This window comes from Prunus avium, chromosome 4 (assembly GCF_965620075.1).
Source record: "Prunus avium chromosome 4, drPruAviu1.hap1.1, whole genome shotgun sequence".
NCBI lineage: Eukaryota > Viridiplantae > Streptophyta > Magnoliopsida > Rosales > Rosaceae > Prunus > Prunus avium.
This window is the reverse complement of record NC_142287.1, coordinates 21344781-21362773: the sequence shown is the minus strand read 5'-3', so window position 1 is coordinate 21362773 and position 17993 is coordinate 21344781. Positions and strand designations below refer to the sequence as shown.

The following is a 17993-nucleotide window of genomic DNA, read 5'->3' as shown; positions in this document are numbered from 1 at the left end:
AAATAGCTTTCCTTCTTTAGGACCTTGCTTTGTGGGATTTTGATTTGATTTAAAATCAATTCCAATAATTTGGCAATTTAACAAAATTATCTTCAATTGATTGACTTGATTAATATTTAATCTAAATCAAAGTCAATCACAGAAGATTCTTTCCTTTAATTTTGTCTTCACTTTGAACCGTTTGATACACTCCACCGGATGTCGACATGTGTCACCTTTGACAACTAATCCGATTTTGATGAGTTGTACGCCACATGGGTGAATTATGGGGCCCACAATTTAATCCACTGAACCCTAATTATTTTCTTATCTAATGGAATTTATTCCGCCAAAATTTCTTTGTCTACACCAATATATATTATTCTCGCTAGCCACAACTAATTAGGTATCAGACTCATCACAAATATATATATATATATATGGTCTTAGCTATCTATACGAGCCGAACTTGAGATCTCATCCAATTAAGTAGAGTAGAGACAAATATTACTATACCAAATGCTAGTTAGTATTAGTGGAAAGGTTTAGCCTTACTAAACTATAAGCAATGGCACAATTTCAAATTGGAAGGAATGCAATGTCAAAATTTGACAAGAACTACTCCTCTAACCAATTTGAAGCATCTAGAACAAAGTGTGTAGAGTGGTAGCACACATTTTTACGCAAGTAGAGGAAATTTTTATTCCTCGTTGTGAATGAAAGAGATTTGCAATAACCAAATGTGCATTGCCACTACAAATTTGCTTTTCCCCCTTGTAATGGATTCATGGATTCGTTTGTCATTTCACTCAGTTTATCTTGTTCAATTTTTACTTTTTCCACTTGATTTGATCAATGGCTGTAGATGATTTTATATCCATATTATTATTATTATTATATGAATCCGCTATGATCGGACACATGTAATACGATCCCACATAATATGATGTCATGAAGCTAAATTTTCCTAAGTGGGCCCCACAAATTGAAGAAATTGATCATTCATGGACTTCAATAGGGAAGCCGAGAGAGAAATTTTATTCTTTTTCAATGGAACTAGAGGAGAAATTTGAAAGTGTTTTAATTGGCCCAAGTACTTAAGAAAGTTCACAAACTTGCTATCTTAGCTTCTTTTTTTTTTTCTTTTTTTCTTTTTCTCTCAAACGATAAGAATATATTTATAAAAAGGGTTAATTGGTGATTTGTCCCCTGAACTTATACCTAACTTTCGATTTACTCCCTATCCTTTTTTTTAAAGAAAATTAAGGATATCAACTTCTTTTTTTCTCAAATTTCCTTCTTACTGTCTAAATCATCAACATTTCATTCAATTTTTTTTGTTAAATCATTAAGAAAAAATTTAAAGAAAAGAATTAAAGAAAAAAGAGAACAAAACAAAATCAAAAAAAGAAACCTATCCCCACCCACATACCCTCATCTCCCCCTCTTTTTTTTTTTCTCCCCTGAGCTGACCACCCCTTTCTCACCCTCAATTCACCCCAAGACCTATTCGCAACCCATCCTCCCTCCCTACTGTCGCTGCTTCCCCTTTCGTAATGCCCCAGATCCACAACCACCCTTTTACCCATCTTAGCCTCCCCTCTCAGCAGCCACTACCCCACAACTATCACACAATCTCTCTCTTCCCCCAAACCCCAAGCTCAGCCCCGACACCCACAAAGTTATTTGAACATGAAAATAACCAATTTGCCCTCATATTTAACGAAAAATCGGATGAAATGTTGAGGATTTAAACAGTAGAGGAGAAATTTGTGAAAAAAGGAAGTTCATATCCTTAATTTTCTAAAAAAAATGATAGGGAGTAAATCGAAAGTTATGTACAAATTCAGGGGGCAAATCACCAGTTAAGCCTTATAAAAAAGTGACACTAAAAATCCTAGCCCCTTCTCTCCCAAAGAAACACTTTAGAGTTGTTTTTACTTTGAGGAGGGAGGAAGCCACTGTTCTTGCTCTCCTCTCCCCTTCTCCCTTCCTCCCTTCCCCTCTATTCCCCCATTTTCATAGACAAAAGGTTTCCCTTTTTTGTCTTCGTTTTGTTATGATTTTCCTCTACTCATCACAGGTGAATGTGTCTCGACGTTAGATCTCCACTTGCGTTTCGATGTCGGATCTCTACCGCCATACTTTTTGTGGTTTCTTCATGTTTGAAATAAGTCGTAGAGACTGTTTGAGTTTTTGTTAGTTTTCACCTCTCATTTTGTGAGAGTTTTTCACCTCTCCTTTGTGAGAGCTTTCCACTTATCTTCTATGAGAGTTTTATTTGTATTATTATGGCTTGATTTTTTTCAAGCTTTATTATTTTTGGTTGTTCTGAGTGTGCACTCTTAGTTGGGATGCTTATGCCAAAGTTTCTTTGATCCTACGTGATCGTTAGTTGATGAGCCCTAGATTGTCTTTATTTTGATATTAGATCGCTCTATTATTGTAATGGCCCTTTGCGGCTAATGACTTTTTTGGATGAATTATGAATGCAATCCCAGAATTTATGAAGAAAAAAACTACTATTATACTATGCTAAGCTAATCGCTCTTTTGAACCCATTCCACAATGTCATCTCATGATTTGAACTGTTCATTTGTTAGGTATTCATTCAAAGACAAACAATGCGAAAAATTGTCCAAGTTTGACAACATATAGTCATCTAAATGTTATTAAATAAATAGACAATTACAATGTTACTAATAATGTTTGATTTGACTAATTTTTTTTTTGGGTAGATAATGTTCATTGAATGATTACCTAAAAAATAAATGGTTTAGATCATAATATGACATGTTGGAGTGAACCCAAACGAATGGTTAATTTACTGATCGAGCGCTTGAGCCGTTCTAATATAGTTGTTGTTGAAAGTGACTCCTCAATGCTCACATATCACGGATGCAATTAGTAACATATTTGGACAACACTTTCCCAATGAATATTCTAAAGTTTTGTTTAATTAGCTATAACGTTCTATGTTTTGGCAAATTTTTATGAAAGCGAATTTATCGTCTTACATGTAAGGTGATCATCATACATCATTTGTCAATGATATAGTTTATGGTTTGATAGCCTTTGATCTAATTCAAGATGCTTTTTTAGAGGATCCTAGCATTTCAAGTTCTTTAATATTTTCAACAGGTCCTTTTTTCTTTTCTTTTTTTGGTTTGAACCACAAGGTAGTCCTGGATGGGCCCCAACTATGGGTGGCACCTTTAAGCCTTAACCACAACCCAGACTAATCCCCGCTCACACCGGGTCAGCCCGTAAGGGGTAAAGTGCTGGCCAAAGTGGTGACTCCATATGAGAGCAGGGATCGAACCCCTGACCTCTCTTAAGGAATGAGAGTGCCGAACCACTCACACCAACCATCTTGGTTAACAGGTCCAATTTTTTACTAGGAGTAGAAGTGTTCTTTTTTTTTTCTTTGTAAATATATTCTCTACCACATAAAAAGCACAATAAAAGTTTTTTTTTCTTTGTAAAATATCTATTTCTATTTAAGAATATTTTTCATCACCATCAATTAAGGGTAGTGAGCAAAAATATTGTCTTTTTGTTAATTGGATGTATTTAAATGAGGTGAAATCACCAATATTAAAGTCAAAATGAGCAATGAAATCACCAATATTAAAGTCAACATGAGCAAAGAAAAGTTTGATAATTCGTCACGCGTGTATTTTGACTAGTTCTAAATTTAAGGATGATATTACTCAAAATTTTATTTTATTTTTGAAAATAAGCTATAGTATATTATTGATTAACAAAGAAAAGTATAAAGCAACGATGTGACGAATATGGGTAAATCTTCTTCAGTGACCAAACACAACATGTTGAATTGATTTGAAGAGAATCACGCACAACCCAAACAATAACTAAATCCCCGATTTAGCAACCAGAAGCACATGTACTCAGACCTACAATACAAATCCGCCGTGCAACGACAAATACGTATCAAAAGCCAAAAACAAAAAATTAATAAAAATCCTAAATAGAAAACAAATCCCACAAACTCCTACAGAGTTTCTAAAAATTATTAGTTTAAAACAAAACTAAGAAATAGAACCACCACTCCACATCTTCCGGGCAACCCGAAGAAAATCACAGCGTCATACCAGCTAAACCCGAACCCAACACAACCAGACATCTTCCCTTTTGGAGCCAACTCCTTGTATACATGGGCCAAAACACGGTGACTATATCATGGCGACGACATCATTTCACGGCGACTGCTTCCACATCACAAAATAAACTAACAATTTTGAGAGAAAAGGGAGAGGAGGAGAAAAAAAAAAGGGATGAAAGAAGAGGGAAGGAGGCCGCCAAACCCTATTGGGGGTGGCGGCTAAGACTTTTTTCAAAAAAGGGATGAAAAGAAAAAGGGATGAAAGAGGAGGGAAGGAGGTAGTAAAGGTTTAGGGGGGTGTATTCAATTAAAATTTTAAAAGAGTTTTAAAGAGTTTAAAAGTTTGGGTGTATTCAATTCAGATTTCAATTGATATTAAAAAAAATACATCGAAATCTAGGTTTATTCAACTATGACTTTTTAAAAGTCAAACAAAATTTAGGTGTATTCAAAAAGTAATTTATTTTGAAGGAATTAATAAGTTGCCCGATTTCGTTAGAAAATGAAGTGGTAAGTATAAATACAAAAGGCTTTGACAAATCTTATGTGAACCCTAGAAATTTTGAACGTGCTCTACGCTTTCCAGTCCTTGAATGTGTGTGCTTGTCAAGTAGAGGTAAAAAATCTGTTCTCTTTTTCTACACTTTCTACGTTTTCTAGTGCTTGAATAATTGTTGTTGCTATACATCATCATATATCCAAGCAATTGCTGTTGCTTGTATTTGATGCACATCATGTATGAATAGTTGAATAGTTATTGTTGCCGTCATATATCCAAGCAATTGCTGTTTCTACTTTTCCTTTTTTTGTTTTGGTTGCTTTTTTTTTTTTTTTTTTGTTTATGTACTTTTTCTACATCATCCCTTTTTTTTTTTTTGTTGTTCATCAAATGTCGATAGCCTTCTTCATCTACAATCATCTTTTTTTTTGTTTTGCGTTTCAACAATGTACAATATATATATAGTCCATGCCAAAACAAGAAGGAAAAAAATTATCTTCATATATATATTTTCTTATGAACTAATTAAAGATTGCATGTATTATCTAGTAACATTATAAATGGGAGATTCACAACAAGGAAAAGGAAAAACACCTTATAACCCATGGACCTCGAAAGAGAGCAATATGATATTAGAACTAATGGTTGATGCTGCCAACCGTGGATGGCGCAATTCTAATGGTTTGCTAAGCAAGCAAATAGTAGAAAGCAAGATACTTCCTGTTCTTAATTAATGCAAAACTTGGATGCCAAAGAACTTATTATCAATATCAGAGTCGTCTGAAATGGTTTAAGACAAGATATCACAGTTTTACTCAACTTATGTGTCATAGTTCTGGATTTGGATGGGACTCCATCTCAAAGAATTCACAGCTATTGAAGAAGTATGGCAAGATTACTTTAAGGTAAGATTTCAATTTTGTTAAATGTTACTTTATAATGATAACTTTCACTTTCGTACATTTTGCATGTAATTAATTTTTTTAATTTTATTTTTGGTTTTTGCTAGTCCCACCCAAGTCAAGTGCATCTTCAAAGAGGTACATTTGCAAACTACAAGGATTTTTTTTTTTTTTTTGGTTCGAAATCATATCTCATTTCATTAAAACGCCAAATAGGCAGGTGTACAAAGCACAAACCAATGGCACAACAGAACCCTAACACAACCAGGAAAGAACAGCTAAACTCAAACCAAGTCTAGAACAAAGTTCTCATACCCAATACAATAACAAAATAACTTAAGATAAAACAACACACATAGTCCAGTGGCCCATCCCAAATACAATTAGAGCCCAAAAATAAGCATATAGCCCAATTCACACTCAAAGCTAGGATTTTGGCAAACCCTAGCCTAAGCACATAAAGGCCGCCGTGAGAGCAGACATCACCACCGCACAAAACAGCATAGCTGCACACAAAAGACCCACAAATCTGCCACCAAGACCAGAAGCTCCCTGAACCACATAGCCGTATCAGCTCCAAGACATCCATCCATGAATCAACAACTCCACCAGGCTTGAACCCGCCTATGCCCCACAGAGAGTGCAGCAACCAATCAAAGCAAGACCAAGAGAAATGGAAACCCAAAGCCCATGGGATCAAGAGAGTGGAGGGTGGTGGTGCAAGCACCAGAGCAAGAGCTCTATACACCTTCCGATGGGGACGCGAGAGATCACGTTTAGGATTAGCTGCTACATCCCGCAAGAGAGGCCAGATCAAAGAGGGGGAAAAGGAATTCGAGGGGTAGATGGAAGATGCTGGGACAAACTTGGATTTAGAGAGAGGTTGATGGAGAATTGGGGACACATAATTAAAATAAGACATATAGTCTCAGATCCACCCACAAGAGTGGAAGAAATCACCAAGGCAAGCACAGAGGGAGGAGATGGTGAGAAGGGCTGAGTATGTTGAGAATGGTAGAGGGAAGAGAGAGGAGAGAGGGGGGGGGAGCGAGGAGAGGGTTGAGAGGAGAGGAACGGGGAGGAGGGGTAGTGACCTCCTCCTCCCCCTTGTTGTGAAAGCGACGGCTTGGTTTTCCTAGGGTTAGTTGAGAGAGAGAGAGAGAGAGAGAGGCGTCTTTCTTTCTTCTATGGTGGGCTTAGGGCTTGCAAACTACAAGGATTTGGTAATTGCAATTGGCAATGGAATAGCTGCTGGGAAAAACTCAATTGGACTTGGTGATGATACCGATGCTAGAACGTATGAAGTTGGAGAAAGTAGACCTACCAGATTGCAAGATACCAATGAGGCATTTGTACCAAGTCAAAATGAAACATCATACCAATCTTTGTCGTCTGGTAATTTTACTTCATCACCTTTTCTAGACACAAATTTGGAAGCTCCATTAAAAAAGCTCCCTCAAAGAAAGAAACCTAAAACTGAGTTTGAAGCAAAAAATAATTCAGTTGAGACCATAACTCGAGCTGAACTGGTAGAAAAAGTTTATGCGGGCATGGATTCAATTGCTGCAATTACCACTGAAATTCGAGGAATGCATAGCCTAATGGAGAAAAGAGAGAAAGAGAGAGAGAAAACCAACAATGTTTGGGATGCTATCAAGGAGAATCCGAACTTGGATAATCGTGCTCGTTACAAAGCACTTGGACTAGTTCATAAGTTGTTAATGAAAAATGCATTCCTGAAAATGTCACCTGAAGAGCGCTCAAAGTGGATACTATACACCATGGAATGAGTGTGGTTCTTTGAGATTATGTTTACCATTTTAGATTATGTTGAAACTTTGGTTTAAACAATTTTTATCATGTTGGTTTAAAATATTTTTAAGACTTTGGTTTGGAATTTTGGAGAAGTGTTAGGACTTTATTAGTTTGAAATTTGTTGAAATTTGGGCTACAATTAATTATTTGGGTACGGTTTATGTGTGTTACTTATGAGTATTGCTTGTGTTTTATGTGCCTTTATGCTTTTTCAGTTTTATCTTCAGATTTGTTTTAATCTATATAGTTTTAATGTTACAATCTATATAGTTTTGTCTTCAGATTTGTTTTAACTTATGAGTATTGCTTGTGTTACAATGTTATATGTGCACTTCAGATTTTTTTTGTTATTAATGAAGATGGAAGAAGTAGATGAAGTACTATGGAATGAAGAAATCGAGGAAGGAAAAGAAGAAGAGGAAATGGATGATGAAGAATTAGAGAAACATGATTATGAAACCATTAAGATATTGTTGATGCCAGCAGAAGCAATAGCTCAAGTGCTCAATGCTTTAATAGCTCTCATACATGATGGTCATATTGAACGTTCATTAGCTTGACAACCAATTTCTACAATTGGGTACAATTATATAAATAAGGTACTGAATGAGGATCCTCAACACTTTTGACAGCTATATAGAATGTACCCTGATGTGTTTCTGAAGCTATGTGATATCATTAAAGAGAAAACGCATTTGCATGATACAAGATTTATTTGTATTGAAGAAATGCTTGCAACATTTTTACTCACTGTTGGTCAAAATTCTCGATATTGTCAAACTCATGACACATTTGAGCGATCACGTTTTTGTAAAGGTACTTTTCTCTTTTGAAAATCTAGAAAAACGATAAATAGCCCAAAAAAAAAAAAAAAAAAAATTTAGAACTCTAATCAACTCTTTTAAAATCTACGATAAAACTCTAACAAACACCATCAAAATCAATCTAGGAATTCAATCAAACTCTACGTGGAGTTGATAGAAATCAATTGAACTACATTGAACTCTACAAACTTTATAACTCCATTTAACTCTTTTAAAATCTTAATTGAATACACCCCTGTAAAAGTTTTTGTAATTTTTTACCCTAAAGATTATTTATTTATTTTATTATTAAAAAAAAAACTGTCGTTGGGTTTTGAACTGCACGACAAAGTAAACAGCAAATTAAACTGAACTGAAACCCTCGCTCTTTCCCTCTCTTTTCCGGGGTTTTCCTCTTCTCCTTGGCTCTTTCGCCGTCTTCAATGGAGAAACTGAGAAAAGCAGTGAGCGAGATCGCCTACGCTCAGAACCACGCTAAGCTCACTCATCTTCAACTCTCTCTGATCCCTGTTCTCCGCTTCGCCTGCTCTCTCTACAAGCTTGCTCTCTCTCTCCGCCGCTCTCTCTACCATTCCGGCCTCTTCAGAAAGCACCGGTAATATCTCTCCTCCGATCTCCACTTCATTCTTTCTCTTCTGTTTGGCTGCTCGGAAAATAAAACAAAACAATTTTGGACCTTGGCTGAATTGAGACCGTTACTGCTAGAGTCTATTAGTCGAATTCAGCTGTGCTATATCAATTTTAACGCGATCTCTTGAATTTTATTGCATTTCTCACATTTTCCAGGAAACCAAACGGTACGTAAAGTGTTTGTCTGTAGGTATTGTTTAGAAGTTTTAGCTCAACTGGTTGAAGCCCAAATCATGCCAATTTAGATGGAATCGATGCAGAGCTCTTGCTTGAAATGATTCTGTATAGTTATTTTCTTATTTTAGCTTTAATTCATAACAAATTATTGAATTGGAAGGTTGCCGGTGCCAGTGATCAGTGTTGGGAATTTGACATGGGGAGGCAATGGGAAAACTCCGATGGCAGAGTTCATTGCTCGCTTTTTAGCTGATTCAGGAATTTCACCTCTCATTCTTACTAGGGTACTTTTACTTTATTTAATTTTCATTTGTATATTATTTAATGTTTATTGATCTTCATGTTTGATTTAAAGTGTCCATGAAATTTCAAGTGATATTTCCGTTGGCAGGGTTATGCTGGTGGGGATGAAGCCAAAATGCTTCATAGGCATTTACTTGGAAAGCCTGTAAAGATTGGCGTGGGTGCAAAACGGGCAGCTGTTGCTGCTCGATTTTTTGAAAGATATGGTTATGTTGATCCTAGCTCTACGAGTAAACACTCTGATGGACTGTGCATTGAACCGAAAGTGGGGGGTCATCTTAGTTCAGAAAAAATTGGTGCTGTAATTCTTGACGATGGAATGCAGGTATAATTGTATACTTTATCTGTAATTTCTTTCCTCTTTTTCCTCCATTTTGGGGACTTGGGATGCACATTCTATCATTTAAGTCTTTACCAAGTAGTGTTATGTGATCTTCTGAGTGTAACTTAGACAACGTTCTATATCCTTAATGTGGGATAGCAAAGGAAAGGGTGATTTTGTGGTTATTAGTAGAGTGGTTTAGGGGACATGGCAAAGTGGCCTGAATCAAAATTTAACATGTTGTTGAGCTGTTTTAAAATGTAGAGCTTCATGTTGTCTGCCAATCTTTTTCCCTTTTTCTTAATTTTTTTTATGTGTTTTGGGTGCTAGTCTGCCACTCCATCAATTGGTGACCTAGAGGATCTGTGATCCCACTCCTTCATGCTTATTGAGGTGCTATTCTTTTACTTTATTTTATAAATATGTGGAAGACAGCACTGGAGCTTGCAGCGTGATCTAGAGATTGTAATGGTTAACGGATTAACACTATGGGGCAACTGTCACTTAATCCCACGTGGACCGTTAAGGGAGCCTTTGAATGCGCTTAGACGGGCAGATGTTGTTGTACTCCATCATGCGGATTTGGTATATAAACTGATCTTTATTTTTTTTTTCGTTAAAAAAAGTGGGTTAAAGATTTTGCCTCAGCCCTTGTGTATATTAGCCAGTGGGAAGTCTGTAATTGACACAAAAGTTTATGCTTGCGAATCTCACAGGTTTCAGAACAAAATCTCAAAGATATTGACTTGATGCTACAACAAGTTAATAAATCTCTTCCTATTTTCTTCACTAAAATGGATCCCTGTTATTTCTTTGACGTGGGAAATGTCAACTCCAGAAAACCTCTGAGGGATTTGTCTAACAGCATTGTATTATGTGTTTCTGCCATTGGTTCTTCAAATGCGTTTGTGAAGGGAGTTGAGAAGGTATTTTACTCTTGGCCACCTCTCCTTTGTTTAAAGCAGATACATATGTAAATATATTTATGTGGGTGCATCTGTTGTGCAATTAATTTTCAAATATATGCAAAGCAGATACATACGTAAACATATTTGTGTGCGTATCTGCTGTGCAATTAATTTTCAAATTTGCTTCTTGGAGATGCTAAGAAACTTTATACATGTCGTTTTCTGGTCCGGCGACAAATTCTGTGGGCACCTTTACTACTTAGCTTGTTTCTCCTATCTGTGCTTCCATCTCTAAATTGAATAGAACTTGCTGCAGATAGGAGCATTCTATGTTGATCGCCTTGAATTCAGTGATCATCACATATTTCAGGCCAAGGTACCACTTAATCTTCCACTTCTTTGACATGAGATTCTTGTGATGTGCAATGTCTTTTTTGGAACCAAATGATGGGGCAGACACCTTTATATATTAATATGCTTACTGCATAAGTAAAATGTAAAATATATGTGGGGCTTCTAGCTTACGTGGTAGAGCCCTTATCCCTTTACATTCACGGCCCTTTCCCTTCCCCAAATGAGAAACAATATGTAAAACTTGTTTTTCTCTGTCATTAGTATAATCTCGTCAATATAAGCTAATTTCAATCTGCTGATCAAACACAAGTATATGGCGACCAAAGCTACATTAAAACGGAATATAACCCCCAGGGTTAGCTAAATGTTGATTTAGATGGTAATCTGATATCTCAAGCTTTGTGATTTTGTGGGAAATCTAGGATATTGAGATGATCAGGAGGAGACTAAGAGAGCTGGAGGACACGTTTGGGCACAAGCCAGTTGTTATAGTCACAGAAAAGGTGAGTAGCATATCAGTCCTCTTCTTTTCTTTCTTAGACATTTTCTTAAATAGTTTTCTTGGTTAGTTTAAGTTATTGGGGCGCTGGCCAGATCTGTGGGAGGGATGCCTGCCGTTTCCCTTTGAATTGAATTGATGTAGAGCGTCCCGACTTCCTCATTTCATTATTTCTTTCTTTGATATACTGTCAGGATTACGATCGAGACCCAGAGATTTTTAAGCACTTGGATCCTTATGAAGTTTTGGCACTCTGTTCGGAATTGAAGATCATACCTCACAGAGAATGCACTGAAGATGGCTTCAAAAAGTTACTGAAAGGAGATTTGAAAGATGAATTACAAGGTACAGATACAGACAGAAATTAAGGTTTGCTCAGTTTACATGGCAAAACTGACAAACATTTATTAAAAAATACATCTGTAGAAAGGATAACCTAATAAGCATGCCATGAACCTAATACATCTGTAACGTTACTATTTCTTCATTTCTTTAAGATAGTCTTGATTGTCCACCAACACCTACAGAGGTTAATAAAGAATGGTTCTGTAAGCTTGTGTTAAAAAAGAATAAATATATATATATATATGAACTATGCAATCAAAGGAGGTTTTACCGTTTGAAAGCCATCTGTGTCAAGGAATGCAGTGATTTTGGTTTTGATTTTTGGGATTGGACCCGGTGGACGAATTATTTTTCCTCCAAGTTCCTTGGTAACCAGTTCAACAGCTGCTGCGCTCTTGTACACGTCATCAGTGCCAATAGCAACCTTGAAATTCAATTTATTTAGAAAATAAAAATCAATGAACAAGGACTTCAAATTGAGTCATGGTCAACGAAACAAAAAGATAGAGAATTTTTATTTTATTTTATTTTCTTTCAGCTCACCTGTTCATATCCATTTCCTCTGGTATACTGGGTCACGTTATAATTGTATTTCAACTCGATAACAGTGGTCTCAGTAAGATTGGATCCATAACCCAATATAGCTATAGTATACTGCACCATATGAAGCAGAAAAATGAGAAAGAAGAAGGATTAAATATAAGATTTGTTCCCGGTTGGAAAATGCATTAAGTTCGAATTCCCGGTTCGTATATTATATATTTTTTTTTAAAATTGTTTACCTGCTGTTCAGTAGCGTTAAACTTTGGTAGTAGTAGGTTCATGCCCAAGGACTGCATCAAATATGAGAATAATTAAGAAAAGTTACTATGATTTATTATGAATAAAAGCCAAGATTTCTAATAAGAAAGTAGACAGACCTTATTGTAGAACTCAATAGAGCGATCAATGTCAAACACATTAATGCACACTTGGCAAAGTGGTTCTGGAGTTGGCGGCCTCTGGAGGAGCTCGAAACTGTAGCCATTGGGATCCTTCACGAAGGCGAAGATGTTAGTCCCGCCTTCTGTGAATGGCCCCGGTTCGCGAACGATGACTCCTCCATTGGCTCGAATTTTTTCTACTGTATTATAAATCTGAAGATAAATCAAGAACAAAAATGTTACCAAATCAACAGTCACTGTTTCTGTACGTTTAAAAATCTCAGAGCACGAAATTGTAAATAGAGTGATACTCACATCTTGGGTTGCGATTCCAAAATGATTGAAGGCTGTTCCGACGTCTAACTTGTCTATTGCATTGTCTGTGGATTAGGATAACAAAAAGAAGATTTACAAGCATACTTTTAGGGTTTCTTTTGGATTAAGGTGATAAAGTTTTGGAGTGAAGAAATTATATAACATACGGTGGGATGTGAGGCCTAGCACAAAATGAGTCTCTTGAGGTCCAAACCCAACAACTGCGTTTGAGTATTTTTCTTCTGGGAAATCTTTTCTACTCAACACTTTCATCCCAAAAAATTCTGTGTAAAACCTGTAAATATTATAAGAACAAATCAGTTCAAGTCCTCCACTAAGACAAATTTACATGCAATTAGATTTGGCCAAAGCACGTACTTAATGGTGCGATCAAGATCACCAACTCTGATATTGGCAAGCAGGAAACGACGGCTATCTTTTTTCACCCATTCTAACACATCCTCATGGGGTACTGTGCGAGTTGCGATACTTGATCCAATCTCATTAACCAATCGATGAGCAATCTCGTTAGCTTGCCAAGGGATATATAGTGAAACTCAACAACATTAATATTTACCGCATGTTTAATCTTGTTTGCCTTTGATTTTTTGCACTGTTTGATTATTGCTATTCAAACATTTCTCTCCCTCTCTACATTAGTTGACCAAATGAGTTATGAGATAATGATGCTTAATTACTTGGTACCTTTTTGGTTATTGGGGTTTTCATGAAAATCCAATTTGGTCAATGAGAAATTCTTTTAGCCAAATTAGTCACCGTGTTTCATAAAATTTACAATTTATAGACATTTCGTTATCTTATTCCCAAAATTTCCCCAATTTGTTAAACCCTAATAGCACAATAACTTGTTGAGTTAGAGGAAGGAGATTGCAGGTGCTTCCTAAAAAAATAAAAATAAAAACAACACCTAACTAAAGATAACAAAATGTCTATAAATTGTAAACTTTGGAAAACACAGTGACCAATTTGACTACATTTTTTACTCAATGACGAAATTGAATTTTCATGTAAACCTTAATAAAAGTATTTCACAAAGGAAAATAAGGCAAGACCCATAGCATGCACTAAAAAGGGCATTAATAAATATGTGTTTGAATATAAGATTTGTTTCAGGTTAATTAGGAACAATTGTATTTTCTTTATTACCTAGTTTTCCTATAGATTAGTTTATAACACTGAAGCTTGGACATTACGTACACAAGTTATAGGCAAATTAATATATATATATATATATATATATATATATATATATATATATATATATATATTTATACAGCCCCTTTCCATATGAGGGATCTCTCAAATAATTTTATTTGAGGGACACCCTTTAGGGTATCCTACAATTTTATTTTATTTTCCAACAATCCAAACCATCTATTTTTTAAGTCTACATCCATAGATCATCCTTACAAAAAATTAGACAAATCGGAAACCGTTTCAACATCCAATTGTATCTTACAAAATCAATGAATACGGTACTTCAAGAAAGTATTAAATTTTCAATAACAGAATTGAGTGGTCAAATGATATCGTATTCAAGTGATTTTTTTAATAGAGATGATCTTTGAATGATCATCTAAAACATAGATAGTTTGGATTAGTGAAATACATTGCGAAGTGGGCCCTACAAAAGCGTCCATCAAATAAGCTCATTTGAGGGATCCCTCAATGGAATATATATATATATATATATATAGTAAATTTGATATGAAAAGTGGTTTTTGGCAAATCCAAATTAAAGAGTCAGATAGATACAAAACTGCATTCATAACCCCTTTCGGTCACTACGAGTGGAATGTCATGCCCTTTGGATTAAAAAATGCGCCTAGTGAATTCGGTTAAGAACTCTTATATATATATATAAGAGTGCTAATTTTCTCATTCCCTTTTTGTCCATCTACACTCACTGTTGTATTTTTAACACTTTTTACTGTAACATACAAGAGAGTGTAAGTGGACAAAAGAAGAGTGAGAACATACAATTTCAAACAAATGGAGTGTAAATGAACAAAAGAGTAGTGGAAAAATCAACTCCCTAAAAAAAAAATTACCATCCCTTTCGTAACATCAAACTTTTGTTGTAGTAAGTTCATGGCCAAGAACTGCATGGGTAGATCAAATATGAGATTAAGAAAAGGTACTATTATTTGTTATGAATAAAAAGCAAGTGTTTTAATAAGAAAGTAGGCAAACCTTATTGTAGAATGCAAACATATTTATTTTTTCTGTTGCTATGTAACGAAAGTAATTAAGCCCACATGATTAACAATTCTAATTAGAAGATGGATGAGTCTTCATAATTAAGTTGCTATGTAACAAAACTTGGCAAAATTGAAGACACGGTACAAACAAACAAGATATATACATCGGGTAGGCTATAACCGCAGAGAGCTTACCAAAGATTTCTTTTATTTGGCGATGCTGAGGACAGCTTGGAATATAATTGTATGGTTACAATTTTGTATATGTTGGAGATATGTGTATGTCACCTATTTATATCTCTTTGGTCTCTCTAGCCTTTTTCTTTTTGTTGACAGGTCTTTCCCGACCTTTCTTTAATAAGTTTTGTGGGACCGTTTAATTTTTTTTCGTCTGAACCACGAGGTGGTCCTGAATGGACCACAACTATGGGTGGCACCTTTAAGCCTTAACCACAACCCAGACTAATCCCCACTCACACCGAGTCGGCCCGTAAGGGGTAAAGTACTGCCCAAAGTGGGGGACCGTTTAATTTGAGTAATGCATGATGTTGTATTATCTTGGTTATATTCTTGACTTTAACTAGGGCCGATTTTGAAATTTTGAAGGCACAGTTGTATTTATACCTCTACTCAATAAAAATTAGTTAATTTGTATTTACATGTGTGTGTATACCGTTATATAAAAAAAAAAATTAGGTATCAGACAAAATATCATTTATATTCTGTAGAATTAATCTGTGTTTGAATTTTCTCAAGACTCTGAGCTATTTAATACAACTACTTTGATTTGGAACAAAAGGAAAATAAGGCCAAAACGCGTAGAGCATGTCGTGCACACTGAAAAATAAAAAGGCCGTCGATAAATTTGTGGTTGAATTTTCTCCATTAATTAAACTAACAAGGAGGCCTGGCCGGAGCAAAAAGTTGAAGCCCCTCTTGAAATTATGGAGAAGGCTCTTGTCAAATTTGGAAATGATATTGCAATTGCCTTTTGTTGAAGTGAGTCTCCTAATTCATCAAGGAGATTTATTTCCTTGATTAATTAAGGGATTTACTTTCATATTTTATATAATTGTCAAATCATTGTATAATTAGGAGATACTTTCCTAATCCTTTACTGTGTCTAATTCCTTGTAAAGTACTCATGTAAACTCTTATATATACCTCATTATGGAGAAGAATAAAATAAGAACCTAACATATTCAAACCCATATTCATATTTTAGCATGGTATCAGAGCAATCAATCCTCGATTGTCCCTAAATTCTTATATCAAAATTTCTCCTCCCCTCCTCTTCAAGAGGGGGAGGGGGAGTGAAAAAGGATATGTTTCTCTTTCTCATGGAGATTTTGCCTATTTCTTGACTCCGACATACCCTTCTCTTCAGGGGGAGAAGAGGATTGAAAAGAAGTTTCTATGTTCTTAAGCGTGTTCACAGTGTTTCTGTGTCCTTAGCCGTGTTCACAGGGTTTCTATGTTTTTGGCCGTGTTCACAGGATTTCTGTGTTCTTTAAACTCCTCATATCAAATTTCTCATATTCAAATCCAAAACCCTAAATCAAATTCCTCATATTTTTCCCCAAATTCAAATCCCTCAAATCTAAAGTCCTCAAATGCATTATCTTAAATTTCTCATATTCATATTTTAGCATGGTATCAGAGCCAGGTTCTTCAAAAACAGAGAATCTGCTTCAAAACTACCAGTTGCCAGTGGAAAGCGACTAGTAGTCAGAGAAGCTGTTTTAGAATTAATCTAACATATTCAAACACATCAGTTGTAGAATTAATATGTGTTTGAATTTTCTCAAGACTGTGAACTATTCAATAAAACTACTTTGATTTGGAACAAAAGGAAAATAAGGCCAAAACGCGTAGAGCATGTCGTGCACACTGAAAAATAAAAAGGACGTCGATAAATCTGTGGTTGAATTTTCTCCATTACTTAAACTAACAAGAAGGCCTGGCCGAAGCAAAAAGTTGAAGCCCCTCTTGAAATTATGGAGAAGGCTCTTATCAAATTTGGAAATGATATTGCAATTGGCTTTTGTTGAAGTGAGTCTCCTAATTAATCAAGGAGATTTATTTCCTTGATTAATTAAGGGATTTACTTTCTTATTTTATATAATTGTCAAATCATTGTATAATTAGGAGATGCTTTCCTAATCCTTTACTGTGTCTAATTCCTTGTAAAGTACTCATGTAAACTCTTATATATACCTCCTTATGGAGAAGAATAAAATAAGAACCTAACATATTCAAACCCATATTCATATTTTAGCATGATATCAGACCAATCGATCCTCGATTGTCTCTAAATTCTCATATCAAAATTTCTCCTCCCCTCCTCTTCAAGGGGGGGGGGGGAGTGAAAAAGGATATAGAGGGGAGGGGGAGTGAAAAAGGATATGTTTCTCTTTCTCATGGAGATTTTGCCTATTTCTTGACTCCGACATACCCTTCTCTTCAGGGGGAGAAGAGGATTGAAAAGAAGTTTCTATGTTCTTAAGCGTGTTCACAGTGTTTCTGTGTCCTTAGCCGTGTTCACAGGGTTTCTATGTTTTTGGCCGTGTTCACAGGATTTCTGTGTTCTTTAAACTCCTCATATCAAATTTCTCATATTCAAATCCAAAACCCTAAATCAAATTCCTCATATTTTTCCCCAAATTCAAATCCCTCAAATCTAAAGTCCTCAAATGTCTTATCTCAAATTTCTCATATTCATATTTTAGCCTGGTATCAGAGCCAGGTTCTTCGAACACAGCGATTCTGCTTCAAAACTACCAGTCGCCAGTGGAAAGCGTCTAGTAGTCAGAGAAGCTGTTTTAGAATTAATCTGACATATTTCAACAC

The 17993-nt window shown here is 35.6% G+C and overlaps 2 protein-coding genes across 2 annotated transcripts; one reads left to right on the top strand and one right to left on the bottom strand.

The window, feature by feature from the left end:
- The first annotated feature begins 8480 nt into the window (after positions 1-8480).
- LPXK (tetraacyldisaccharide 4'-kinase family protein) lies at positions 8481-11943 on the top strand. Its single transcript, XM_021964842.2, has 8 exons — positions 8481-8740; positions 9113-9236; positions 9344-9580; positions 10013-10162; positions 10294-10503; positions 10802-10861; positions 11262-11342; positions 11533-11943. Exons 1-8 carry the CDS (start codon positions 8568-8570, stop codon positions 11704-11706), a joined length of 1209 nt encoding a protein of 402 aa, XP_021820534.1. The 5' UTR covers positions 8481-8567; the 3' UTR covers positions 11707-11943.
- On the bottom strand, positions 11859-13730 carry LOC110762240 (lactoylglutathione lyase GLX1-like). Its single transcript, XM_088252352.1, has 8 exons — positions 13718-13730; positions 13300-13453; positions 13089-13216; positions 12922-12986; positions 12604-12819; positions 12466-12516; positions 12227-12337; positions 11859-12107 (listed from the first exon to the last, which is right to left on the bottom strand). Exons 1-8 carry the CDS (start codon positions 13728-13730, stop codon positions 11931-11933), a joined length of 915 nt encoding a protein of 304 aa, XP_088108478.1. The 3' UTR covers positions 11859-11930.
- Positions 13731-17993: the final 4263 nt, after the last annotated feature.

Bases quoted from the DNA above. Each gene is read 5' to 3' on its own strand.
- LPXK (XM_021964842.2), top strand. From the start codon at position 8,568: ATGGAGAAACTGAGAAAAGCAGTGAGCGAGATCGCCTACGCTCAGAAC. The intron at 10,163-10,293 runs GTATATAAACTG...CGAATCTCACAG, and splicing joins TACTCCATCATGCGGATTTG to GTTTCAGAACAAAATCTCAA. The intron at 11,343-11,532 runs GTGAGTAGCATA...ATATACTGTCAG, and splicing joins TTGTTATAGTCACAGAAAAG to GATTACGATCGAGACCCAGA.
- LOC110762240 (XM_088252352.1), bottom strand. The intron at 12,820-12,921 runs GTGAGTATCACT...ATTTATCTTCAG, and splicing joins TTGGAATCGCAACCCAAGAT to ATTTATAATACAGTAGAAAA. The intron at 12,338-12,465 runs GTAAACAATTTT...CATATGGTGCAG, and splicing joins TTAACGCTACTGAACAGCAG to TATACTATAGCTATATTGGG.